The 24105-nt window shown below is 43.3% G+C and overlaps 1 protein-coding gene across 4 annotated transcripts in view; it reads right to left on the bottom strand.

Moving 5' to 3' along the window:
• MYO3A (myosin IIIA) overlaps positions 1–24105 on the bottom strand; it is a 219695-nt gene that overhangs the window by 4298 nt on the left and 191292 nt on the right. For all 4 annotated transcript variants that reach the window (XR_012902077.2, XM_006115285.5, XM_075922537.2 and 1 more), the window contains 2 exons: positions 14472–14581; positions 4532–4572 (listed from right to left, as the gene is read on the bottom strand). Coding sequence is in view for 3 of the 4 variants with exons in the window: in XM_006115285.5 (XP_006115347.3) it covers positions 4532–4572; positions 14472–14581 (151 nt within the window). In the remaining variant the exon portion in view is untranslated. The remainder of the gene's footprint in view (positions 1–4531; positions 4573–14471; positions 14582–24105) is intronic.

Raw genomic sequence — 24105 nt, 5'->3', positions numbered from 1 at the left:
GGATTTTTCACTGGGCCAAAATTTGAAAATTCAAGTCTACATTAGGCCAAAATTAGAAAAATCCTCCTCTTTCAGAAGAGCCCTTGTTCCTTGTGGAATGAGGAAGGCAGGGCTTCCAAAAGAGCGTGTCTGCTCTTCCGCAAAAATGTCGGAAGAGCAGACGTGTTCCCTGGATGTGAAGTCTAGACATAGCCTGTGTGAATCTATACCTCCCCTCCCCATTTACCATCTAAGCATTGTTTCCAGAGATTTTCTCTGTGTTTTTAATTTGTTTTCCTTAGTTGTTCTGTAGTATCTATCAACGAAGTATGCTTTATCAAGTATATCTTTTGTTTTGTAATAAAAATCACTTTTGTTAAGGTGATTATTTGATTCTTGTGTCCTGGGAGTTACAGGAGGTCTGTCTGTTTGTGTGTCTGCATGCTTCAGACTGAGAGGTCAGCTACTAGAGACTGCAGCTTGTTTTTTCCCCCTCTTTTTTCAAGCTTTCTTGTGGCAGACGAGCTTGGGGTACCCTGTGGGTGGTTCAAGTGTTTGCCGCCGGTTTTAGGAATAAAAATCACTTGATGGTGGCAGTGGCCCCTGAAAATCTGTGTATTGTGGTTCTGGGGGAAGTTTTTGTAACTAGTATTTGTAGTGGTGAGGTATATTTAAAGTCTTTGCGGGCCCCCAACTTTTGCACTCGGGGTGCCAAACTGGAGAACAGCACTGATAATTGCCAGTTACACATCCTAGTGGCCAGGATGGTATTATTCAGCACTCTTTGTGCCAGTCTCAGCAGATAAACAAAGGATTGAATGGACCCAGAGAGTAATTTCTCCAGGTAAAAAAGGTGCTGTTATTGGGATAAAAAATATACTCTTGCTCCCCAGGCTATTCCTTTCCCATGTACAGAGACCTTTCATTTCTAGAGCTGTACCTTCTCTAGAAATCCTCGAATACTCTTTAAATAAGTTAATATTTAAGAAATGTAATTACTTGTAGAGAATATGAGAAGGGACTACAATATTCTCAAGCAAGCAAAGGCATACCACCTCTTGGATTGGCATGCTGCTTCTGAAACTCTAAGGAGAGAGGCATGCCACAAAATGCTGAAACTTACAGCACCTAGCAGAATGGGATGCTAATATTGAAAGGGGCCTCATACACTACTGTAATACAAATAAATAGTATATCAGTGTATTTTTGAGGTTGTATATATTAAAGAGAACACAAACATTCTTTCCATGCATGGCTTCAGGATGCCTAAGGAAACACACTATTTGAAAACCACAAAGTTTTAAATGACTAGGGAAAAAAGAGTCCTAGGAATAACTGGGCAAGATTCTTCTCTCACACTACTGTAAACCAGAAGGAACTCTCTTTAATCCAGTAGCAATACTGGTATAAAACTGATGTAAGAAAGAAGAAATTCAGGTCAAATGAGTGAATCACTTGTCCAAACATCAACTGGTCAAGTAACTGACCAGATGACTGAGCAGCTGTCTAGAAAAAAGCCCTATATTGGAAGGTTCCCAAGATTCAACTGGTACCACAAGCAGATCTGTCATCAAGAGCTGACAGTGTCATGCGAGGACACAGACCTAAATTAAACTAGGAATGCATCATGTGGTCACTGAGTGAAGAGCTCTAAATACTAACCCTAAACTTCAACCTACACTGAATGCGTCACCCAATGTGCAATGTAACTAATGGCTGAAACATAGCTTAATGAAAAACTCAGCTTAAGCATGTTGTTGCATTTTGTTGATTGTAAAGATGTATACAGTTCCTGCATGCCACCTTGTGGCCCAGTATGGAGTAGCAGGTGTGCCCCACCTTCGTTTCCCCAGTGGAACAGTAATAGATTCACTTTAACTGCCCGGGGAAGAAGAATCCCACATATATTAACACAATATCATTTACAGTCAGACTTCGGGACAGGAGCCATAGTAACACACAGTTAATCAGAACTGTAGATCAAAGCTCCCAAGCCTACAGAACATGCCCAAGTCTGAGAGTCAGATTAGGCTTGTCTCCTAGAATCATAGAATCCTAGGGTTGGAAAAGACATTAGGAGATTACTGAGTCCAGCCCCCTACCCCAAGAGGACCAATCCCAACTAAATCATCCCAGCCAGGGCTTTGTCAAGCCAGGACTTAAAAACCTTTAGGGATGGAGATTCCACCACCTCCCTAGGTAACCCATTCCATTGCCTCACCACCCTCCTAGTGAAATAGTATTTCCTAATATCCAACCTACACCTCTCCCACTGCAACTAATAATCATTGCTCCTTGTTCTGCCATCCATCACTACTGAGAACATCCTCTCTCCATCCTCTTTGGAATCTCCCTTCAGGAAGTTGAAGGCTGCTATCAAATCCCCCCTCACTCTTCTGCAGACTAAATAAGCCCAAATCCCTCAGCCTCTCCTTGTTGTTCATGTGCTCCAGCTCCCTAATCATTGCCCTTCACTGGACCCTTTCCAATGTGTCCACATCCTTTCTGTAGCAGGGGGCACAGAACTGGACACAGTACTCCAGATGTGGCCTCACCAAAGCTGAATAAAGGGGAATAATCATGTCTCTAGATCTGCTGGCAATGCTAATGCAACCTAATATGCCATTAGCCTTCTTGACTACAAGGGCACACTGTTGACTCCTATCCAGCTTCTCATCCACTGTAATCCCCAGGTCCTTTTCTGCTGAACTGCTACTTAGCCAGTCGGTCCCCAGCTTGTAACAGTGCTTGGGATTCTTCCTGTTGAACCTCATCAGATTTCTTTTGGCCCAATCCTCTAATCTGTCTAGGTCACTCTGGACCTTATTCCTGCCATCCAACATATTTACCTCTCCCCTTATTTTAGTGTTGTCCGCAAACTTGCTGAGGGTGCAATCCATCCCCTCATCCAGGTCATTAATAAAGAGGTTGAACAAAACTGGCCCTAGAACTGATCCTTGGGGTACTCCGCTTGAAACTGACCGCCAACTTGAGATTGAGCTGTTGATCACTACCTCATAGTGCCTCAGAGTGTAACTACTTTCCTGGTTTCTATTCCTTCTCTTTCCTCTGCTCCACTTGCTGTTTATATGGATTGTCCCCCAAGCGGGACAGGGCCTGCCTGATTATCCCCAGGCTTCAAGCTGTAGCCTCCAGCCTGACTCTTAAAGGGGAGTACCCTTTTTTACCACACATTTTCTTAAATATATGTTTCCTGGTTTTAGATATATTATATATGAAGATTGCATCCTGCAGCTTTAGTGCTACCATTAAGTTGTTTAAACAAACATGTTGCAATGGTAGAAAAATTTTTTATGTGTCTGAAAACTGTAGGTATTGGAGGTACTTATTTTTTTTTTTTAAAGGCGTACTTTATAAAAAAAAAGGTTGGGAAACACTGGTCTGAAGTGTGAAGAGATGATCCCTGAGTCGGACCATCAATAGCTGCGGCTGCAGAAGCTCTTAGTATAGATGCTGTTCTACTGAAAAATTCTGGTATATCTTGTTTGCTTTATATGCTTTGTCAGTGTAGCGGTGTCTACCCTAGGACTGCTTTGCCAGTAAAATCTACCAGTATTCCGATACATTAGTGAAGAGCTCCCACTGTAGATGTAGCCTAAGAAGCATATTCAGGAGTGGATAGTCACAGGGAAGCAGCACAAAAAGCATACATACATATCCATATGTGGGGCAAATCAGTGGGTATGCCTAGACTGCAAGGAGGTTTACAGGATCTGTCGAAAAAGGCTTTCTTTCTTGACAGAACCCCCTCTAGACTGCCGCTTTTTGCTGACAAAGTACTGAGTCGGCAAAAACGGCAGCAATTTTTATGCAAATTAAGCATGGGATATTTAAATCCCCACTTCATTTGCAATGTCGACCTGCCTCTGTCGACAGAGGGATGCAGTCTAGACATACCCTATGGGTTTGCCAGAAGCTGAGTGCTGTGTATTTGTCAGAACCATAGAGAAATCTGCATATATATATATAGCTCCAAGAGCATATATGCCTGTGGATAGCCATCAAAACATTTCAATTAAACTGTGAGAAAAGCTTTACTATTGAAATGGCAGTGGGTATTTTGGTCTATTTAGTCTATTTCTTCTGAATAGATAAATTGATTCTTTTTGTGGTTTTTAGAGTTCCAAATGGCTGTTTCTCAGAAGGGGTGGTCTATTCATCTTTGGATTTTTGCTAACAAAGTAATTGGTTGCTCTTTTGTTTTGAATTAGAACTTTAAGCATCCTCAATTATTACTTTGTTTTAGAACCATCTTTGAACTGGACTGTGTCTTCATTTATTATAATGCTTGTATTGCCATTGCTAAACACTCATGCACAAGTAAAAATATTTGACCAAATTTTATAATGTATTTTGTTCTCTGTAATGGCATATTTTTTACTTTTCATATGGTACCTCTCTGTGTTTCAGCAAATAACTACATCCCTTTTCTCAATTCTTGATTTTATTTTGTTGACAGTGCAGCTAAACACCATTTCTGAAGTATTATAACAATCACTGTGGGATAAGTAAATACAGAAGAATAAATTACCTGTTTTTTCTTGGTTTTCGTTTTTCTTCTTGGATTGATTTCTAAGAAAACATCAATCAATTTTTAAAAACACTCTTTTAAACATCAGAGCATTTTAATGCAAAGATCCAATACATGGGCATGTTAAATATGAGATTTTCCTATAAGTCTTACTAAGAAAAATATTTAGAACATAATTTGTCAAGCAAAAACAAACAAGTATGTGCTGTAGCAGTTTTTAATAATCTTTGTGCTTGTGAATTTGTTAAGAAAAAATTCAGGTAGTACTGGTAACTATACCGTACACACACAAAAAGAAACTATAATCAGAAGAAAGAAGGGGATATCAAACTTCCAAATACTCATACCTGCTATAATAAATTTTATAAACACTGTCCAATTTAGACAGACTTTTATATATTCTATGCAAGTTTATATGTATAATGACTACTATTTATTGCGAAGAGGTCCAAATCCATTCTCACCAAATGGGATAAAATACAACATGTTTTTACCAAAGGTAGCTCATGTCAGACCAACCCATTTCTTTCTTGCAAAAATAACTGACTTTTTAGACACAGGAAATGCAGTATGTCTAATCAACCTGGACTTGAGTAAGGTGTTTGGTACTGTTCCACATGGGATGTTGTTAGTTCAGTTGGAGAAGTTGGGGATTAAATATGAACATTGAAAGGCTGAGGGGGAGATATGATTTCTGTCCATAAATATGTCAGAGGGATAAATACCAGAGAGGGAGAGGCATTATTTAAGCTAAGCACCAAAATGGACACAAGAACAAAGGGATGTAAATTGGTCATCAAGAAGTTTAGGCTTGAAGTTATTAGATGAAGGTTTCTAAAATCCAGACAAGAGAATTTCTGGAACAGCCTTCCAAGGGAAGCAGTGGGGACAAAAACCTTAGTGACTTCAAGAGACAACTTGATAAGTTTATGGAGAGAATGGTCCATATGACTGTTAGTAGCAAATATTCTCAATGGCTACAGATGGGATACTGAGGCTATGTCTAGACTGCAAGCTTCTTTCGGAAGAAGCTTTTCCGGAAGAGATCTGCTTTTTCGAAAGAGAGTGTCCACATTGATAGGATGCTATTCCGCATATAAGGCCACCTGGAACCAATTCAGCCAGGGCTTCAAGTCACCAGTTGCTTCTAAGTGTTGCTTCTAAGTTCTAAGCCAAGCTGAGACACGCCCTTAAAGGGACCCCTCCACCCTCCGGACAGCTATTTCTCTGCTTCTGCTGTGTGCTTGCCTACCTCTTTGAGGGACAACAAATCTCTTGCAGTGCCTGCTTTGGATGCCCTGCTTTTTTGGCTGCCTCAGCTTTTTTCTGTGTGTCATGGAGCCGGAGCTGCCCCTGGGCCCCACATGGCCATGCTGCAGTTTTTGCAGCAATTTGTGCTGGCTGCCTTCCTGGCCCTGCACGAGGTCGACTCCAAGCTCATTCTTGAGACCCTCTCCCTGTGTGTGGGAGCCAGACCCTTGCAACTGCACACGGCAGTTGAGAGGTGTTTTTGGAGGCAGGACACCAGTTCTGACTGGTGGGACCGGCTGGTCATGGAGCGGTGGGACGACCTCTCCAAAACTTCTGCATCTTTTTGAAGCTGTGTGCCTGGCTCGCCCCTGTCCTCCAATGATGTGACACCCCGACCTGTGGCCCGCCATCCCCCTGGAGAAGCGGGTCGCAATCGCCATCTGGAAGCTCGCCACCCCCAACAGTTACCAGTCAGTGGGCAACCAGTTTGGCATGGGGAAGTCCACTGTCGGGGCTCTCCTCATGGAGGTAAGGCACTCTTGGGCTGCAGTCCCTGTGGGGGGAGGAGGGTAGTCCTGGAAAAGGGGGACCCTTGGGAAAGGGGAGGTTGGGGGAAGCCCCATCCCCAGAGTGGGTTGTGCCACTGTCACATAGCCCTGCTGCTGGGGAGGTGGCCTCATATGGGGTGGCTCCTGGGATGTTTGGGGGGAGGAGAGGGGAAGGGATAGGCATCTCCCAAGGGCTCAGACACGCCCTCATATTCTCTGTTTTGTGTGGTTTTTGGTCTCCTTCTGCAGGTGGTGAGGGCCATCAACTATATCCTGCTGCGCAGGGTCATCCACTGGGAGATCTGGACCCGATTGTGGCCTGATTTGCTGCTGTGGGGTTCCTGAACTGCGGTGGAGCCATAGAGGGGACCCACATCCCGATCCGCACACCTCAACATTGAGCGGCCCAGTATATCAACCGCAAGGGCTATTTTTTAATGGTACTGCAGGTCCTGTGGACAGTTCACAGACATTTTTGTTGGGTGGTTGGGCAGGGCACACGATGCCCACGTCTTTCGTAACTTTGAGCCTCTATGGCAAGCTGGAGGCGGACACATTCTTCCCCCGCTGCGACTTTGCTGTTGGGGATGTGAAGATGCCACTATGAATTGTGGGGGACGTGACCTACCCCTGATGCTGTGGCTGATGAAACCGTACACCGACCATCTGGACCCCCGCAGGGACCAATTTAACTCTCACCTCAGCCGGGAGAAGATTCAGGTGGAGTGCGCCGTCAGCTGCCTCAAAGTGCATTTCAGGTGCCTCCTGACCCACCTGGACATGGGGGACCACAACATCCATGAGGTCGTCTTGGCACGTTGTGTCCTCCACAATATTGTGGAGAGGAAAGGAGAGGTCTTCCTCCCGGGGTGGGTGGCAGAGGCTGGCCATGAGGGGAGACCCTTTGAGTAGCTGCGGATAGCTGCCATCCGCCAGGCCCATCAGGCAGGGTGCGCATCCAGGAGGCCCTGAGGGAGAGTTTCTCTAAAGGACCCTAGTAACTCTCCCCAGGTCCTCCTCGCAGGAGCCTCTGGCTTGCTCCAATATCCTTTTCCCACCACAACCCCTCCCTTCCCCCTTTCCCTGAACTCTGAACAAAGACACATGTTGGAATTTTAGAGAAGAAATTTCGTATTTATCTTTCATTAACAAAAGCTGGGGAGGAAGGCTCATAACCTGGAGGGGGGCTCAGGGCTGGGAGTGGCGTTGGGGGCAGCTGGATGTCCCACCTTGGGTGTGGGGACCTCATTGCACTTGGGGTTGGGTGTGTCCTCGGACCACAGGGAAGTGGGGGGAGGAGGGCTGGAGCAGGGTCAGGGATGGCAGGGGGAGTAAGAGGAAGGGGTTTGGGCATTGCTTAGGGAGGGAGCAGAGGAATCACTTGGGGGCAAAGGAGGCAGGAGCAGCGACAGCAGCCGGGTGTGCCATCATTTCCTGCATGATGACACACGTTACTGCCCTGCTGCATGAGCTGGTCCCACATGTGAGTCCGTCACTCTGTGTCCTCCTGGACCTGCTGCTCCAGGGTCTGCTGCATGTTGTGCAGGACACCACATGCTGCCTCATTAAGTCTTCCTGGACCCTGGTGCACTTTCGGATCCCCCAGGGTTGGGCAGCTGGCTCAGGTGTCGTGGCTCGCCCCTCATTCCTGGCTGTGGAGAACACAAAGAGGGAGAGGTGGTCAGTCATCCATGCAGACACTGCCCCTGAGGCCGTGCCCTCTTCTTTGAGCAGCGACCAACAGTCCTTGGGCCAGAGGAGGGGGATGTCCCAGGAGCAAGGCAATGTGTGGGCTGCACAGCAGGCCCTGCCTCACAGGGGCCCCGAGGTGCCCTGGAAACCATGTTGCCCACTTCCCCTCCATGGACAAGCAGGCAAGGGAAGTGTCCAGCCGCTGTGGGATCCCATGGGCAGCAGAGGAGTCGGGAGCAGCCTGGCCCTCCCTGGGGCCCGTACATACATGTGCCTCGCAGCACTGCCCGCAGGAGCGGGTGGTGCCTTGCACATACAGGCATGCCTGTGTGCTGTGTGCAGCACTCCTCGATGTGTCTGGGATTGTGCTCTTGTGGCTAGCCATGGTAGGTGGTGGGAGGGCGTCCCCCCCCTCCACGGGGCCAGATGTGTGTGTGGCCTCCCCCGAGCCTGGGAGCAGGAGCCTGGGGGTTCTCAGGGCTGGCTGCTGAGGCTGCGTGGTGCACAATAATGGTGAACATGGTTTCATGTGCACAGACTGCAGCACAATGTCTAGGCCGTGCAATGCTTGCACCCCATCCCCTTTGCACTTGCCTCACCCTCCCCATGTGTGTGACAAACAGAACACTCACCTGAAGATCCCTCCCCGGCATCAGATGATGCCTGCAACATGTCCAGGCTCACGGCAACTGGCTCCAGGGACAGCATCACAGTTGTTGCCGTGTTGTCCTCCTCCTCCCCCTGCCCCTACTGTCCAATCCAGAGTCGATGATGGGTGGGGAAAGGGCTTCCCTCACCCCCCAGGATCTGGTACAGTTCTGCATAATAGGGGCAAGCATGGTGTCCTGCCCCAGAGTGCGAGCTGCTCTCTCTGGCTCTCGTATATCCCTGGCAGAGCTCCTTCACCTTACTCCGGACCTGTTCTAAGGCCTGGGGTGGGGGTCCCTGCTCCGCCAGGGCCTCGGCCAACTGGCCATAAATGTCTGCATTGCAGCATTTGGAGTGGAGATCCTGTAGGGTCTCCTCCTCCTCCCACAGCTCAAGGAGGGACAGGATCTCTGCTCCAGACCACGAAGGTACCCACTGCTTGGTACCTCTTGGTGGATCCTGGGAGTCCTGGTCATGCTCCCTGCAAGAGCCAGGGAGTTTTGGGGGGGCTTGTGGCTGTGCCATGGCTGGCAATGCCTGTGGCAGGGAGAGCCGCGTGGTCAGGGTGCTGCTCCAAAGCTGGCTTCCTGCCACAAGGCTTGTTCAGGGTACCTGTAGCTTTAAGACAGGAACTATAGAGTTGTGATTACTCTGGACCGAGTGGCCACCAGGGCACCTGTGTTATTTCCTGGAGGCCTCTTCTTTTGAAAGAAAACCCTCTTCTCTGTCCATACATGCTTTTTTTCCGAATGAGTTCTTTCTGAAAAGATGTTCTTCCTCGTAGAAAGGGGTTTACCGCTGTCAGAAAAACCCTCTGTTCTTTCAATTTTTTTTTCAAAAATGCAATTGCAGTGTGGACATAACTGAAATTTTTTCGGAAAAACAGATGTTCTTCTGACAAAACTCTGCAGTGTAGACATACCCTAAATGGGTAGGACACTGAATCGCTACAGAGAATTCTTCCCCAGGTGTCTGGTTGGTGGGTTTTGCCCATATGTTCAGGGATTAACTGACCACCACATCTGGGGTCTGCAAGGAATTTTCTTCCAGGTCAGGTTGGCCTGTTTTTTTTCCACTTTCTTACCATGGAGATGGGTCACTTCCTGGTTTTAATTAAATCATGGAATCTTTATAACCTGAAGTCTTTAAATCATGATTTGAGAACTTCAGTAACTCATACAGAGGTTATGGGTCAACTACTGGAGTATGTGGGGTGTATCTGAGGTTCTGTGTCTTGAAATGTACAGATCATCAGATTAGATCATCATGATTGTCCCATCAGGCCTTAAAGCCTATGAACCTAAATTCATTGGGAGTTTTGTCACTGGCTTTAACAGGAAAAAACTGAACTGGGCGCATGTTTAATAAGCAGTATATTCTGCTGAAATAGGTTATCATTGGGATACATACCCTCCAAAGATGCAAAGGAGAGGAAGCTATTTAAGGATGTGAATAATTTCTTATCTATAATAGATTTCTCTTTTCAGAGAAAGTACTGCTATGCTGCCGCATTTAGAACAGCATGCTCTTCAAAAGCAATACATTTTAAAGCTTAGAATGGACCCAATTTTGAACTTTTTTATCCTGATATAAATTCATGATAATTCCACGAAAGCTAGTGAATTACACTGGTATAAAACCAGTCTGAAAAGAAAATCAGGATCCACTGAACAGTTTTCAACCAGCTCTTATTTCTGGGTACCCAGTTTGGGTATGTCTACACTACCCCCCTAGTTCGAACTAGGGGGGGTAATGTAGTCATACGGAGTTGCAAATGAAGCCCGGGATTTGAATTTCCCGGGCTTCATTTGCATAAAGCCGGCCGGCGCCATTTTTAAATGCCGGCTAGGTCGGACCCCGTGCCGTGCGGCTACACGCGGCACGGACTAGCTAGTTCAGATTAGGCTTCCTATCCGAACTAGCTGTACGCCTCGTGGAAAATGGCGCCAGCCGGCTTTATGCAAATTCAAATCCCGGGCTTCATTTGCAACTCCGTATGACTACATTACCCCCCCCTAGTTCGAACTAGACAGGTAGTGTAGACATACCCTTTGAGACTTATGGTATGTTTACACTGCAGTTAAGGTACCTGTGGTCCGTGCCAGCTGACATGGGCTGTTTAATTGTGGACGTAGATGTTACAGCTTGAACTGCTGCCTGACCTCTGGGATCTTTTCACTTTGCAGGGTCCTCAAGTCAGGGTTCCAGCCTGAGCCCAAAGATCTAGACTGGAATTAAATAGACCCTTAGCCTGAACCCTGAGTCAGCTGGCTCGGGCCAGCCGTGGGTTTTTAATTGCAATGTAGACATGTCCATAGAGACTGACTGTCACAGGAGAGAATCTGCAGTTTCCAGTCAATTCAAATTTAGTGTTTAGATGACTATTCCAAAAAGAAAGATGCACAAAATCAGTGGACTCTTCTGAAATTTCAGTCTAAGTGATATATTCAAGATCAAAGAGTTGTAGAACTAAGGAATTAATTCTCCCAATCCTGTTTTCAGATAACTAGACATTCATCTGCATTTCGCAGATGTTGGGCCTTTAGCTTTGCTACTACATTCAGTGTCTGCAAGTTAGGTTCTCTCTCTCTCACAAAATAAACACAACAGACTGAAAATAACATTAATTTATATTTTCAAATTTACTTCTGAAAATTAAGTCCATAGATGCCCAGGTATTAATGGTACCTCACTGGAAAACTAACAAATGAGTTTTCATAGAGCACCAAGATTCTGCTCCTGTTTGTTCTCTGCTTTGTGGATGCACTTTGCACCAACAACACATTTACTTTAAGGTGTTAATTTAGTCACATAAACCTCCAGCTACAGAATTCTGTGTAATGCTTTACTTTTAATAGTCCTAAAACTCACAAGATTTGTTTTCCAGGAAACAGATTCTATTCAATATATGCCCATCTCTGTTTCGAAATATGAATGTTTTCGTGATAGCTTCTTTCATCCTGCTCCTATGTGATAATTTCAACTGAGAGGGGGGCTAATTGTGACAGCCAGTTTAATCAACTATAATTTTATTTGATGTTAAAATAGGCCAATGAGATACATACGCTGCTAGCAAATGTACTGCATTTCTCTCTTTATAGGAGCCTTCTGAACGACTTTTTAAATGTCCCTCTTGTTGCTCACCTGCTTGTTTTCTTTCTATATTTAATGGCATTACAATTATGAATGGAAAGCAGATGCAGACACCTGAACTTGGGACAAAGGCTTTGCATGGAGACAGTAAAATCCATTAATTTACCGAGTTACTTGTTTCTCCAGTTCCTTCAAAATAGTGATCTGACATTTGGTAAAGAGAGCTGTATACTAACACTACATATTTTAATATTTGCTCTTTTGGCACCATCTGACACTAAACATATTACAGCAATGGCAGTCATCATAAATATCCAGACAGACAAGGTGGGTGAAGTATTTATACGACTTGTTTGCCTAGGTAATATTTTTTATTTAATGGCTGTCAAGTGATTATAAAAATTAATCATGATTTTAAAAAATAATTGTAAGTAATTGTACTGTTAAACAACAATAGGATACCACTTATTTAAATATTTTGATGTTTTCTAAATTTTAAAATATACTGAAAATTACAATTACATTCAATTACCATTATGTTCAATTACAACACAGAATACAAAGTGTACAGTGCTCCATATGTTTTTATCACGTTTGTAAAAATGGAAGAGACAGTATTTTTCAATTCACCTAATGCCAGTAAAACTTTAGAGCCTACAAGTTCACTCAGTCCTACTTCGTGTTCAGCTAACCACTCAAATGAACAACTTTGGTTACTATTTGCAGGAATTGTTTCAATGTCACCTGAGAATAGGCATTAGCCAGCATCAAAAGATATTTTCATGCAAATTGCATTAAAGATTCCTATGTCCCTTCATGCTTCAACAACCATTCCAGAGGACAGACATCCACTTGTTGATGACGGATTCTGCTTAATAACTATCCAAAGCAAAGCAGAGAGAATTATGTGCATTTTCATCATCTGAATCAGATGCCACCAGCAGAAAGTTGATTTTCTATTTTGGTGGTTCAAGTTCTGTAGTTTCTGCATCAGAGTGTTGCTCTTTTAAGACTTCTGAAAGCATGAACCATAACTTCTCCCTCTCATATTTTAGAAGGTGCCTCTGATTCTTAAACCTAGGGTCTTCATGCTGTAGCTATTTTTAGAAATATTACATTGGTACCTTCTTTGCATTTTGTCAAAGCTGCAGTGAAAGTATTCTTAAAATGAACAACACATGCTGGATCATCATCAGAAATGTTATAACATGAAATATATGGTAGAAGGTATGTAAAACAGAGTAGTATACACACAATTCTCCCCAAAGGAGTTGAGTGACAAATTTAACTAATGCATTTTTTTAACAAGTGTCATCAGCATGGAAGCATATCCTCTGGAAAGCGTGAAGGGGCAGACACGTGTTTAACGTATCTGGCATGTAAATACCTTTCAATGAAGGCTACAAAAGTCCCATATGAATGCCTGTTCTCACTTTCAGTTGACATTGAACTGAAAAATTAGAAGTAGGCAGCATTATCTTCTGTAAATGTAAACAGACTTGTTTGTCTTAGTAATTGGCTGAACAAAAAGTAGGGCTGAATGGACATGTAGCCTCTAAACTTTTACATTGTTTTGTTTTTTTAGCACAGTTCTGTAAGAAAAAACCCCTCTACATTTGTAAATTGCACTTTCATGATAAAGAAATTGCACTATAATATTTAGATGAGGTGAATTGAAAAATACTATTTCTTTTAACATTTTAATAGCACAAATATTTGTAACCAGAAGGTTAGGCCCATTGTTTACTGGGCAAAATTATTTTGCATAGATTACACTTATAGGAAAGTTCAATAAATTAAATATATGTAATAGAAATTTTTATTAATGTTCTTGCAAAAGGGAAGCAAAATAAGTTTTAAATGTATAGGATTTCAACTTCAAACATTATCCATTTTATTGAATAAATACCCTACATAGTAAATTTGAATCAGAAACTTGTAAACTTCCAATAAGCTTTCCATAATTAATCTGAATTATTTTGTGATTTGTAACAGTAAAAATTTTCTTTGCACTAAAAAGACAGTTAATAGGTGACTTGATTATTATTTTGTTAGCAAATATTTTTAAGAACTCTAATCATAATAGTCATGACATTTTTCCAATGAAAATCAAAAATAATTATTTAAACCTTTCACCCAGATATTCCAGTGTAAAAAGTAGTCCATTCAGCTAATTTAAGTGGCAGGATTTTTTATGCAAAATTTGGTATCTGTAGGTAATCATGAGGTATGACTTTATTTTGCACAAATAAATCCACAAACTCTTCAAAATAGATAAAATAATAAAAAGTGAGCACTGTACACTTTATATTCTGTAATTGAAACCAATACATATAAAAATGTAAAAAATAAAAAATATTTAATACATTTCAATTGGTATTCTATTCTAAGTGAGATAAATCGTGATTTATTTTTTAATCACAATTAATTTTTTGAGTTAATCGTGTAAGTTAACGGTGATTGACAACTTTACTTTTATTACTACACCTTCTCTCTCTCTAACATTCTGGGACCAACACGGCTACAATACTGCATTCAACAACAGACAGAGGAAGTCTGAATTTTGGGTTGTTTGAAATTTGGCTATCAATTTGAATTTTGTGGCCCATCTATTTTTGCTGGAAGAGAGTATCTTGTGTCCATAGTTAAGGATTGGCTGGACAAGATATGTCTGGAAGTTTTTGCTCACAAAAGTTTGTCAATCTTACATGTATGAGAGAATAGTATGTGGAGTCTTCAGGATTATTTAAAGTTTTGGGTTTCCGTGGTCTCCGTGGGTGTCGCTGCAAGGGATGAAAGTCCTCGGCTTTGGTAGCAACTATAAAAAAGAGCAAGAGACACTCATGTTAATTTGTTCACAGGATGAGAGTGAGTCACAAAAGCATAACAAGAAAGACATTTATTTGACAGTGACAAAAACACTTTCGGATACTTTTAACACTTAAAAAAGTAAACATTTTGGATTTCCAGGACCATGCTTGAAAGAAATGTGAATCTGTTATACCTATCTTCAAAAACACCTCTGAACACAGATCACACAGAATTCGCCATGTTGGAACTGACCAATGATCCATCTAGAATGGAACACTCTCTCTGACACCAGCTAATGTTGGATGTTTCAAGGAAAGATACTGGGAGCTAACGATCAGGTATTTCTCTGTTCTCTTTGTCCTTTTCCCTGTCCTAGGGTATGTCTACACTACCCCGCTAGTTCGAACTAGCGGGGTAATGCAGGCATACCGCACTTGCAAATGAAGCCCGGGATTTGAATTTCCCGGGCTTCATTTGCATAAGCGGGGAGCCGCCATTTTTAAAACCCCGCTGGTTCGAACCCCGTGCAGCGCGGCTACACGGGGCACGAACTAGGTAGTTTGAACTAGGCTTCCTAGTTCGAACTACCGTTACTCCTCGTGAAATGAGGAGTAACGGTAGTTCGAACTAGGAAGCCTAGTTCGAACTACCTAGTTCGTGCCCCGTGTAGCCGCGCTGCACGGGGTTCGAACCAGCGGGGTTTTAAAAATGGCGGCTCCCCGCTTATGCAAATGAAGCCCGGGAAATTCAAATCCCGGGCTTCATTTGCAAGTGCGGTATGCCTACATTACCCTCCTAGTTCGAACTAGGAGGGTAGTGTAGACATACCCCTAGATAGTAACAAGTCCATTATAATTCCTTATAGACATCGGTTAAGTGCTCAGATTTTTCAGTGTCCTAGTTGGGTTCATTTATCTGTAGATTCAACTGCAATCTCATCTTTCAGTTTCTCTAATTATCTGTCATTTAATCTAACATAATTGAAAATATAACCAACAAGGATCTAATTCATCTCACCTCACCTCACCGACTAAAGCCTTGGCTCTCCGTAGTTGTAACCTGTATCTTACAGGCACTCATATGAAATTGAATATTGGTTGGCAGGTAGGAAACATGAGAATGAATGGTAGGCATTTATTTTTGGTAATGCATATTCCTGTTTTATATGAAATCAAATACCTTTAAAGACTTATTTATCCACACTACTGAATGGAAAGTAACATATGAACATGTTCTACACTCGATCTGACATTAGCACTGTCAGATGTGACATTTTATTTTACTAATGAAAAGGTTGATTCTTGGAGACAAAAAAATTTACACAACTTGCACTTGTTAATGATTTTAAATAAATAATGTGAGCAATCCAGCATATAAACAATAGTTTCTTCCAGAATTATGAAAGCATAAGAAATATTACCAGGCACTTAATCTTATCTCATTCTCCAGTTTTTCTGCCAATGTGAATGTGATCAGAACAATGTGTTCCATATTTAATAGGACCTATTACAGATAGTGTTGGTCAGAATATTTTTAACAAAATGTATTTTCATAAAAAATGCTGTTTTGTCAAAACCAAAACTGTAGAGACAGAACAGTTTTGACAAAGATTTTGATGGGAAGATTTCTGAGATCCCATGCATGAGGCAGTGAGAGAGACCCCCTAAAATCAAATAAAAAAGGCTTTTTTTCCTGCTGCAAAAATGACATTTTTCACACACTTCTGTTTCATGAAACTATTCAAAAGGTTTCATTTTCATTCCAATGCAGAATGAACCAAATTTCTAAACATCAGAAGTCAACATGGAATGGAATTGTTATCTCCTGGCCTACTCTGATTTCAGAGTTTGATACTGGCACATACATTGCAGTGGTTGGTAACTGTGGAACAAAATAGGAAATAAAAGCTCTCTGCACATCTTCAAACTGCTTTATGAAAAGCATACAGCTATAGTCACTCTTCTGTACTGAAGGGTCGTAAGCATTAATACATGTTGAGGTCCTGCACACCCAATTCAAACACAATGTGCATCACGGAAGATTAGTCCAAAATCTAGGTCAAAACCATATTGTTTCCTTGGGTCTGTACATAGAACAATCCTATGGGCTCATAGTCTCTTCACATGGAAATGGAGAGCTAGATACCTCTATATCAGTGTCCTCTTTCCTTGATTTCCATGGAGGACTCTGAGTCTGAGGAACCACAGGAAAACATAAGGCGTGGGTAAGGTAAGAGATGAGTATCACCCTCTACTTCCCCCCCTTGTGCCCATGGTAGGCCCTGCTGAGGAGCCAGTAGCAGTGAAGCTGTAGTGGTGCTATGCTAACAGGGAGCTGGGCACAGCCAAGGGATAATGTGAGAGCACAGGGCCTCTGCATGGATGATACTGTGTCCTCCTAGACTGTCAGGGTTTTATGTTTTGCCAATAAAATAGTTCAGAGGCAACTCCATGAAGGAAATCTCTGAGTTTCCTGACCCCAGACATCAGGGCTACTCAACACGTGGCCCATGGGCCGCATGCGGCTAGTGACCCCTTTATTTGTGGCCCATGGGTGGGAGCCAAAAAAAAAGTAGTTCATTCATGTAATGGTCTTCTGTTGATAAGTATTTTACTAGTGAAATTCCTGGACTGTCATTGCTCATTAAAAGTGCTGTCATATGGGTAGAAATCGGGTAAATATAGCATTTTATTAATATCAGCAGAACTAACTTAAATGGGACCTGTGTGTTGTGTAGTCTTGCCTTAATCTTTGTATTCGTGCCCCTCAGTGTGAAAAGCTATTTGCATATATTTGCATGTATATGCAACCACATTTAAGTTGTGGCCCTCGGCATGTGCTGAGAGTATCATTGTGGCCCCCAGGGCTTCCAAAGTTGAGTAGCTCTGCCATACATGAATATTATGCTGGGGGGAGAAGGGCAGAATCTGCCTTATAATGACTTATTCACATTGCTAACTACTACAAGTATATTGTCTACAGTGGTCATCCATTGAAATACTGCTGATCTACTGGAAATGATTTTGCCCATGAACCCGATTGCTAACGACACACACAATATATTTTCTTCTCTAAAGGTTTGTCTGCAATGCAATAAAAACCATGGCTGAACCATGTCAGCTGATTTGGACCCATAGGGCTTGGGCTGCAGGACTATTTAATTACAGTGTAGCTATCTGGGCTCCGTTTGCAGCCCTAACTCTGAGCCCTTTCCACTTTGCAGGGTCCTAGACACCAAGGTGCAATCCAAACTCAAATGTCCATATCTCAGTTCAAGAGCCCTTTAGTCTGAGAACTGCAAGCCCAAGTCAGCTGGCATGGACTGGCCCTGGATGTCTAAGTGCAGTGTAGATAGATCCTAATAGTTTCCAGAAATGTTTGTTTTACTCTTGGGAGGTAAAATCTATTCTACCTATATCATAACACCTTTTTAATTAAGAATGTGGCACATGTATTTATAATGAGAAGTGATCAGCAGTATATCAGTGTTGGCACCTGGAAAATTAGCTGTATACGTTTTTTTGTTGTGTGTGATAAATAAGGGCTTGTAAAGGTCACTGGCATATTGAGAAGCCAGGAGGAATAATGTTAATTTAAACTGCAATAGGGTAATTATTACATTTATTGTTTCAGCTTATCTGAAATGCAAACTGCTCCTAATGCAATAATGAACTATTATCTCAACATTTTACCTTTAAAAGAACAATAGTGTTTTTCAAAGTCTGGGTATAGCTAATTCACTTTAGATAATGAAATTTGCATACAGCTAATTCATTTTACTACACCGAGATTAAATATCAATCATACTTCCATTTAAACAGCTATTCTGAGCCTAATACAGATATTGGGTCTGATTCTGTTCTCACTATGATGCTGGTTTTACACTGGTGCAATTCAATTGGCTTCATCTGAGGTACAGTTGATTTACACAGATGACAGAACAAAATCAAGCCCATTGTAGTTTATTTGTACATGGCAGGACTCGATAGCAGAAACAATAAGTAAACAACTCCTATCATTTTAGGTTAACTATAACAAAAACCTCAGTTTTAAGTTTTTAAAAATTGTATTGGAGTTATTGCTATGATCACATGAAAATCTGGAAAAAATGAACTAATATGTGGAGCAGTAGGAAAAGCCCAGGAAAGTTGATTTTTTTTAATAGTCACACAAGAGATCATTACCATACATGTAATCACATTATTCATTGTCTTATCTGACACATCATCACTGGCAAAGACCTACAATACATTTTTCATTCAGAGTAAAACTATTCCTATCAAAATTAGTTGTAAGAGTCACTTTTTGGCATAGCTGCTCTGAAAACTACTTCCTTCACTCAAAAAATATTTTAATGATCATAATGTCTCAATAAAACAACTTGCTTTGATTATTGACAATTATATTACTAACAAGAGCATCTTTTTCCTAGACCTAAATAATTTGAAAAAATCTGCCAACATGAATCTCCGTATTACACATTCCCACATATCTGCATTTGACTTTCATGCCTTTGCTTCATGGATGGGATGAGGGTGCAAATGGTTCAGTGTCAAGCGGCTGGGGAGAAGGCCTTGTTCAAGGCAGTGTGAGGGTGCCCATCTCACACCAGTCACTCTCGTATTCTCCACTTTTTATCCCCCACTCCATGTCTCTAATTCTTTTAATCAAATTCTGTATACTCCCACCACCCTATTCCTGGAGTGGGATGACCCAATGGTCACAATCCAATTTGCCCCTATTTGCAGGGCAGTATAGTTGAATACTTCTATTGTGACCTATTGTCTCAGTCTATGACTTGCTCCTATATGCAGGGCAGCACAGTTCAATAGTCCTAGTCTATAACTTGTCCCTCCTTGTGGGGAAATATGACCTTATGTTTAGAGACCATCAAGGTAAGGTAGATAGGGGAAAGGTTTACATCCCCCAGCAGGGGGGAGTCCAGGTCCTCCCACTCTACCAGACCCTAGGCCAGGGCCTTGTCAGTGGCTTGTTCTAGCTACTGAGTCAGTGAGGAAAATTTTAGTCGCAACACGCTGATTCTCCAGCATTGGTTCACTAATCCTGTAGCCATCACCATCCCTGGGCTGCTTCCTGCTTCAAGTGTCTCTGAGCCTGATGAATCTCCAGATCCCCTTCTTCATTTGGGATCTGGCTGCTTCTGTTGGTGTCTGGAACCTATGAGGTCTCTAGACATGTCTGGCCTTCAGCCTATGTGGTATTGCCTCAGTGTTTTGGTAGTCTCTGCAGTTTGCCTGGAGCTGGCAAGGCACGTCCTCTCCCTCTGGCCACTAGCCCCAACTGAGCTGAGCTGCTCTCTTTTATAGCAGAGCAGCTCGAGCACGGCCAATAAGGCACAATGGGTGGGGCCTTCTTAGCCCTCAGGGTTGTTTTAACCCCTTCCTGCTCAGTGCGGGGAGAGAACGCCCCATCACGCCTCCTTCTCCTTATGAGTGGGCCCAACGTGGGTCCACCATCAGGTTCCCTTCCCTCCAGCCGATAAAAGAAATCAGCATTTGTGTATGCCTTCCCTGGACGGTGTCTCACCTGGAAGTCATAAGGTTGCAGCGACAGATGCCAACGCATTATTCGTGGGTTGATTTCTTTCATTTGGTGAATCTAATGCAATGGGGCATGGTCCATCACTAACACAAAGGTATTCTGTAACAAATAATGTCTTGAAGTGTCTATGGTCCATTTCACATCCAAAGCTTCTTTCTCCACTGTAGAGTATCTAGTTTCTCTAGGGAACAGCTTCCATCTTAAACAGAGCAGTGGGTGTTGTTCTCCAGCCTCTTCCTGAGATAATACAGCTCCAATCCCCACCTCAGCTGCATCCATCTGTAGGAGGAAGTGTTGCTCGAAGTTAGGGTGGGCCAAGACAGGTTCTTGGGTTAGCCACTTTTTTAAGGCCTGAAAAGTAGACTAACTTCCTGTGATCACTGGACCTTTCATGGTGGCGATTTTCTTGTTAAGTTTATCAAGGGGACTGACAAAGTCTGGCACAAACCATCAGTAATAGCCAGCCAGTCCCAGGAATTGACTCACTTGTTTCTTGGTCGTTGGGGTGGGCCAATCTTGTAGAGCCTGTACTTTATTAATTAGGGGTTGCAGTTGTCCACCCCCAATTGTATAACCAAGGCAGGTGACTTCTGTCTGCCCAAAGTTGCACTTGGTGGAGTTAGCTGTGAGACTTGCTTCTTTTAATGCCTGTAAAACCTCTGTAAGGTGTCAAACGTGGTCTCCAGTAGTGCTGTATACGACAATATAAATGTACATCACTGCATATTGTGCATGGGGCTGTAAGACTCAGTCCATTAGCCGCTGGAAGGTGGCTGCTGCCCCATGTAGCCCAAAGGGCATGGTCACAAACTGATATAAGCCAAAGGAGATCGGGAATGCAGTCTTTGGACAGGATGTTAGTGTTAGGGGGATCTGCCAATAGCCTGTAGTGAGATCTAAAGTAGATAAGAATGCATCTCCCCCCAGCCTTTCCAGGAGCTCAGCAACCTGTAGTATCGGGTAAGCATCAAACCATGAGATCTCATTTACTTTTCTGAAGTCTATACAGAACCGGATGGATCCATCTGGCTTTGGAACTAAGACTATTGGGCTTTGCCACTCACTGTGGGACTCTTCTATAATTCCCAGGTCTTCCAGCTTTTTGTAGACAGCTTACTATATCTTTTAGAGTAGGTATGGGTTCTGGACCTTCTGTACTGGCATAGTGACTATATGGTGGCTCATAATTGTTGTTTTACCCAGCTTGGCTGATAATACCTCTGAATAGGTAACCAATAGTTTTTGGAGTTGCCACTTTTGGGTCAGGTCTAGGGCTTCCCCTATAGTGACAGGGCCATTCTCATAGCGTTCAACCACCAACGGTCCTAATTCTGGCTCTGGAGGGGGTAGGGAGTAATTAATAGGGCCTCTCAATTCTTCCATGCTTTAAGGAAATTGACATGATACGTTCTTGTCTTGTGACACCAGCTGGGTAGCCATACTTCATAATCAACCGTTTCCATCTTTTAGGTAATTTCCTTGACACTTGGCTAACAGCTTAGACTCAGAGGAGGGCAATAGGATCAGGTCCACAGGATCCAAGTTCCCTTGCCAGATTCCTTTATTGTTGTACTAAGCTTGAGTCTGTTGTGCCTGTTTTAGATAATCTTGGGTGAACCTGCCCAATTTCTGGACTTTTTCTCTTCGGTGTAACATGTAGCGGACAACCCCTTTCACTGGGGTCTCTTGTTCCTCCCAGTCTTTCTTCAGCAGATCAAGGATATCTTGGAATTGTTGGCCATATAACTGTTCAAAGGATGAAAACTCTGTAGAGGGTTGGGGTACTTCTCTGATGGCAAACAGCAGTGCTGATAGCAATGTATCCCATTGGCATGGATTCTCTTTCATGAACTTTCATATTGTACTTTGTAAGGTTTTGTTAAAATGTTCCACTAATCTATCAGTCTGCGAGTGGTATAGGGAAGGCCAAAGGGCCTGTATGCCTAGGAGATGACAAAGGTCAGCAATCAACCTGGAAGTAACATTTGTCCCCTGGTCTGTTAAGATCTCCTGAGGGATCCCTACCCGGGCAAAGACATTGACCAGCTCGGCTGTTATCTTAGGTGCAGTAGCAGTTTGTAATGGGACAGCTTCAGGGTAATGGGTTGCATAATCCACGATCACTAGGATGTACTGGTGGCCGGCTGTACTCTTTTCTAACCAGCCCACCAAGTCCAAGCCTATTCGCTCAAATGGAGTGCCCACACAAGGAGGGGTATGAGAGGAGCTTTCGGCATTCCCTTTGGGTCTGTCCATTGGCACTCCAGGCAAGAAGCACAATAGTTCCTCACCTCCTGGTGAATCCCGGGCCAGAAGAATCTCCTTCCCACCCAAATGAAGGGTTTTCTCCCTTCCAAGATGTTCTACTCAGGGCAACACATGGGCAAGGTGCAAAAGTCCTGGGTGTAATCTTCATGGGACAAATAACTGTTGCAGGACCTCTTGGATCTGAGGTTCCTCCACTCTGATAGAAACTTCTAAAATTCAAAGAGGGAGCCGGGAGTTGTCAGTAGGGCACTCTCTCCTGCTTGGTCGCTGATGGAAACTTGCTCCCAGGCGTGTTTGAGGGTAGGATCTATCCTTTGCTTATGTATGAAGTCCTCATCTCTCCATCTGGGCTTCATTTACCAGAGAACTGGTTTGTGTAGGGCTACAGTTAGACTACAAGCTTCTTTCGGAAGAAGCTTTTTTCGAAAGAGAGCTTCCGAATAAACTTCATATGAAAGAGAGCATCCATACTGTAAAAGTGCATTGAAAAAATGATCTGCTTTTTTGAAAGAGAGCATCCAGAATGAATGGATGCTCTCTTGAATGTAAGCTGTGATTGCTATGGATGGAATGGCCACCAGGGCATCTGTGCTTTTTCCTCTTCTTTTGAAAGAACTCCCTATTCTCCGTCCACACATGCTTTTTTGCAAAAGAGCTCTTTCGCAAAAAGGCTTCTTCCTTGTAGAATGAGGATTACCAATGCTGGAAAAACCCCTCTGTTCTTTCAATTTTCTTGCAGAAGAACACAATTGCAGTGTGGACATTCCTCAAGTTTTGTCGGAAAAACGGCCGTTTTTCTGACAAAACTCTGTAGTGTAGACATACCTAGGTGGGGCTGGTGGGCTTTCCATTGACCTGTAGCTCCCTTCCCCAGGGTCTTCTTTTCATTGGTTTCTCCCCAACTCCGTGGATCAGCTACGTGGTGGCTGCCCCTTTAAAACACTGCCTTCACACATTTCAAAGGGGCAGCTGCTGTGGAGCCCAGGGTCAGACCCTGGGCTTACTGCAACATTTCCCCAGAACCCAGGATCAGCTGGGGAGTTTTCTTCAGGCTCCCAAATGAGCCCTGTGCATTTCTTGGGGTTTCTGCCTCTTTACCTGTGTCTGGAAGGGCAACTCATGACCTCACAAACCCAGCTATGCAAAACACAAGCAGAAACAAAAATTCTGGCTACCCCTTGAACTCCTGGCCAGAGCAGATGACCCTTCTTCACATCTCCGGTCCCCACTAGGAATTGACCTTGTAGGCCCCATAGCTTCTTTTATCTGCGCCAGATGGGCTCTGATTGGCTGTCACTAGTCCTTCTAGCCCTTGGAACATCAGATCTCTCTAAATTCCTAGATGGTTGCTTTGGTAAAGCTACTCCAGGAAAGGCTGGAGGACCCATCTTTCCTCTCCTTTTCCTCTCACCTCATAGCTTTCTGGGGTAGGGTTCCAGTAGGATCACAAGGCCCTCAGTAGGTATTCACAAAAGCCAGGTACCACTCATCACACAGAACCATTACAGCAGCCAAAAAAGACAGGACAGACAAAAAAAGTTGGTTGCCCTGCTTTTTCTTAGCTATGCCCCGCTGCTGGAGGGTTGTTTGGAAGAGGGCAGAACAAGGCTGTTCTCCTGGCCCTATGCCTTCGGGCGATTTTCCCTACATCTGGATAACTCCCAATAAGCTAATTATATCAGCATTCTGACAGTTTAAATT

The sequence above is a fragment of the Pelodiscus sinensis genome, chromosome 2 (genome assembly GCF_052426305.1).
Source record: "Pelodiscus sinensis isolate ZL-2025 chromosome 2, ASM5242630v1, whole genome shotgun sequence".
NCBI lineage: Eukaryota > Metazoa > Chordata > Testudines > Trionychidae > Pelodiscus > Pelodiscus sinensis.
Note: the sequence above shows the minus strand (reverse complement) of the source record. Positions and strands in the feature narration are given on the sequence as shown.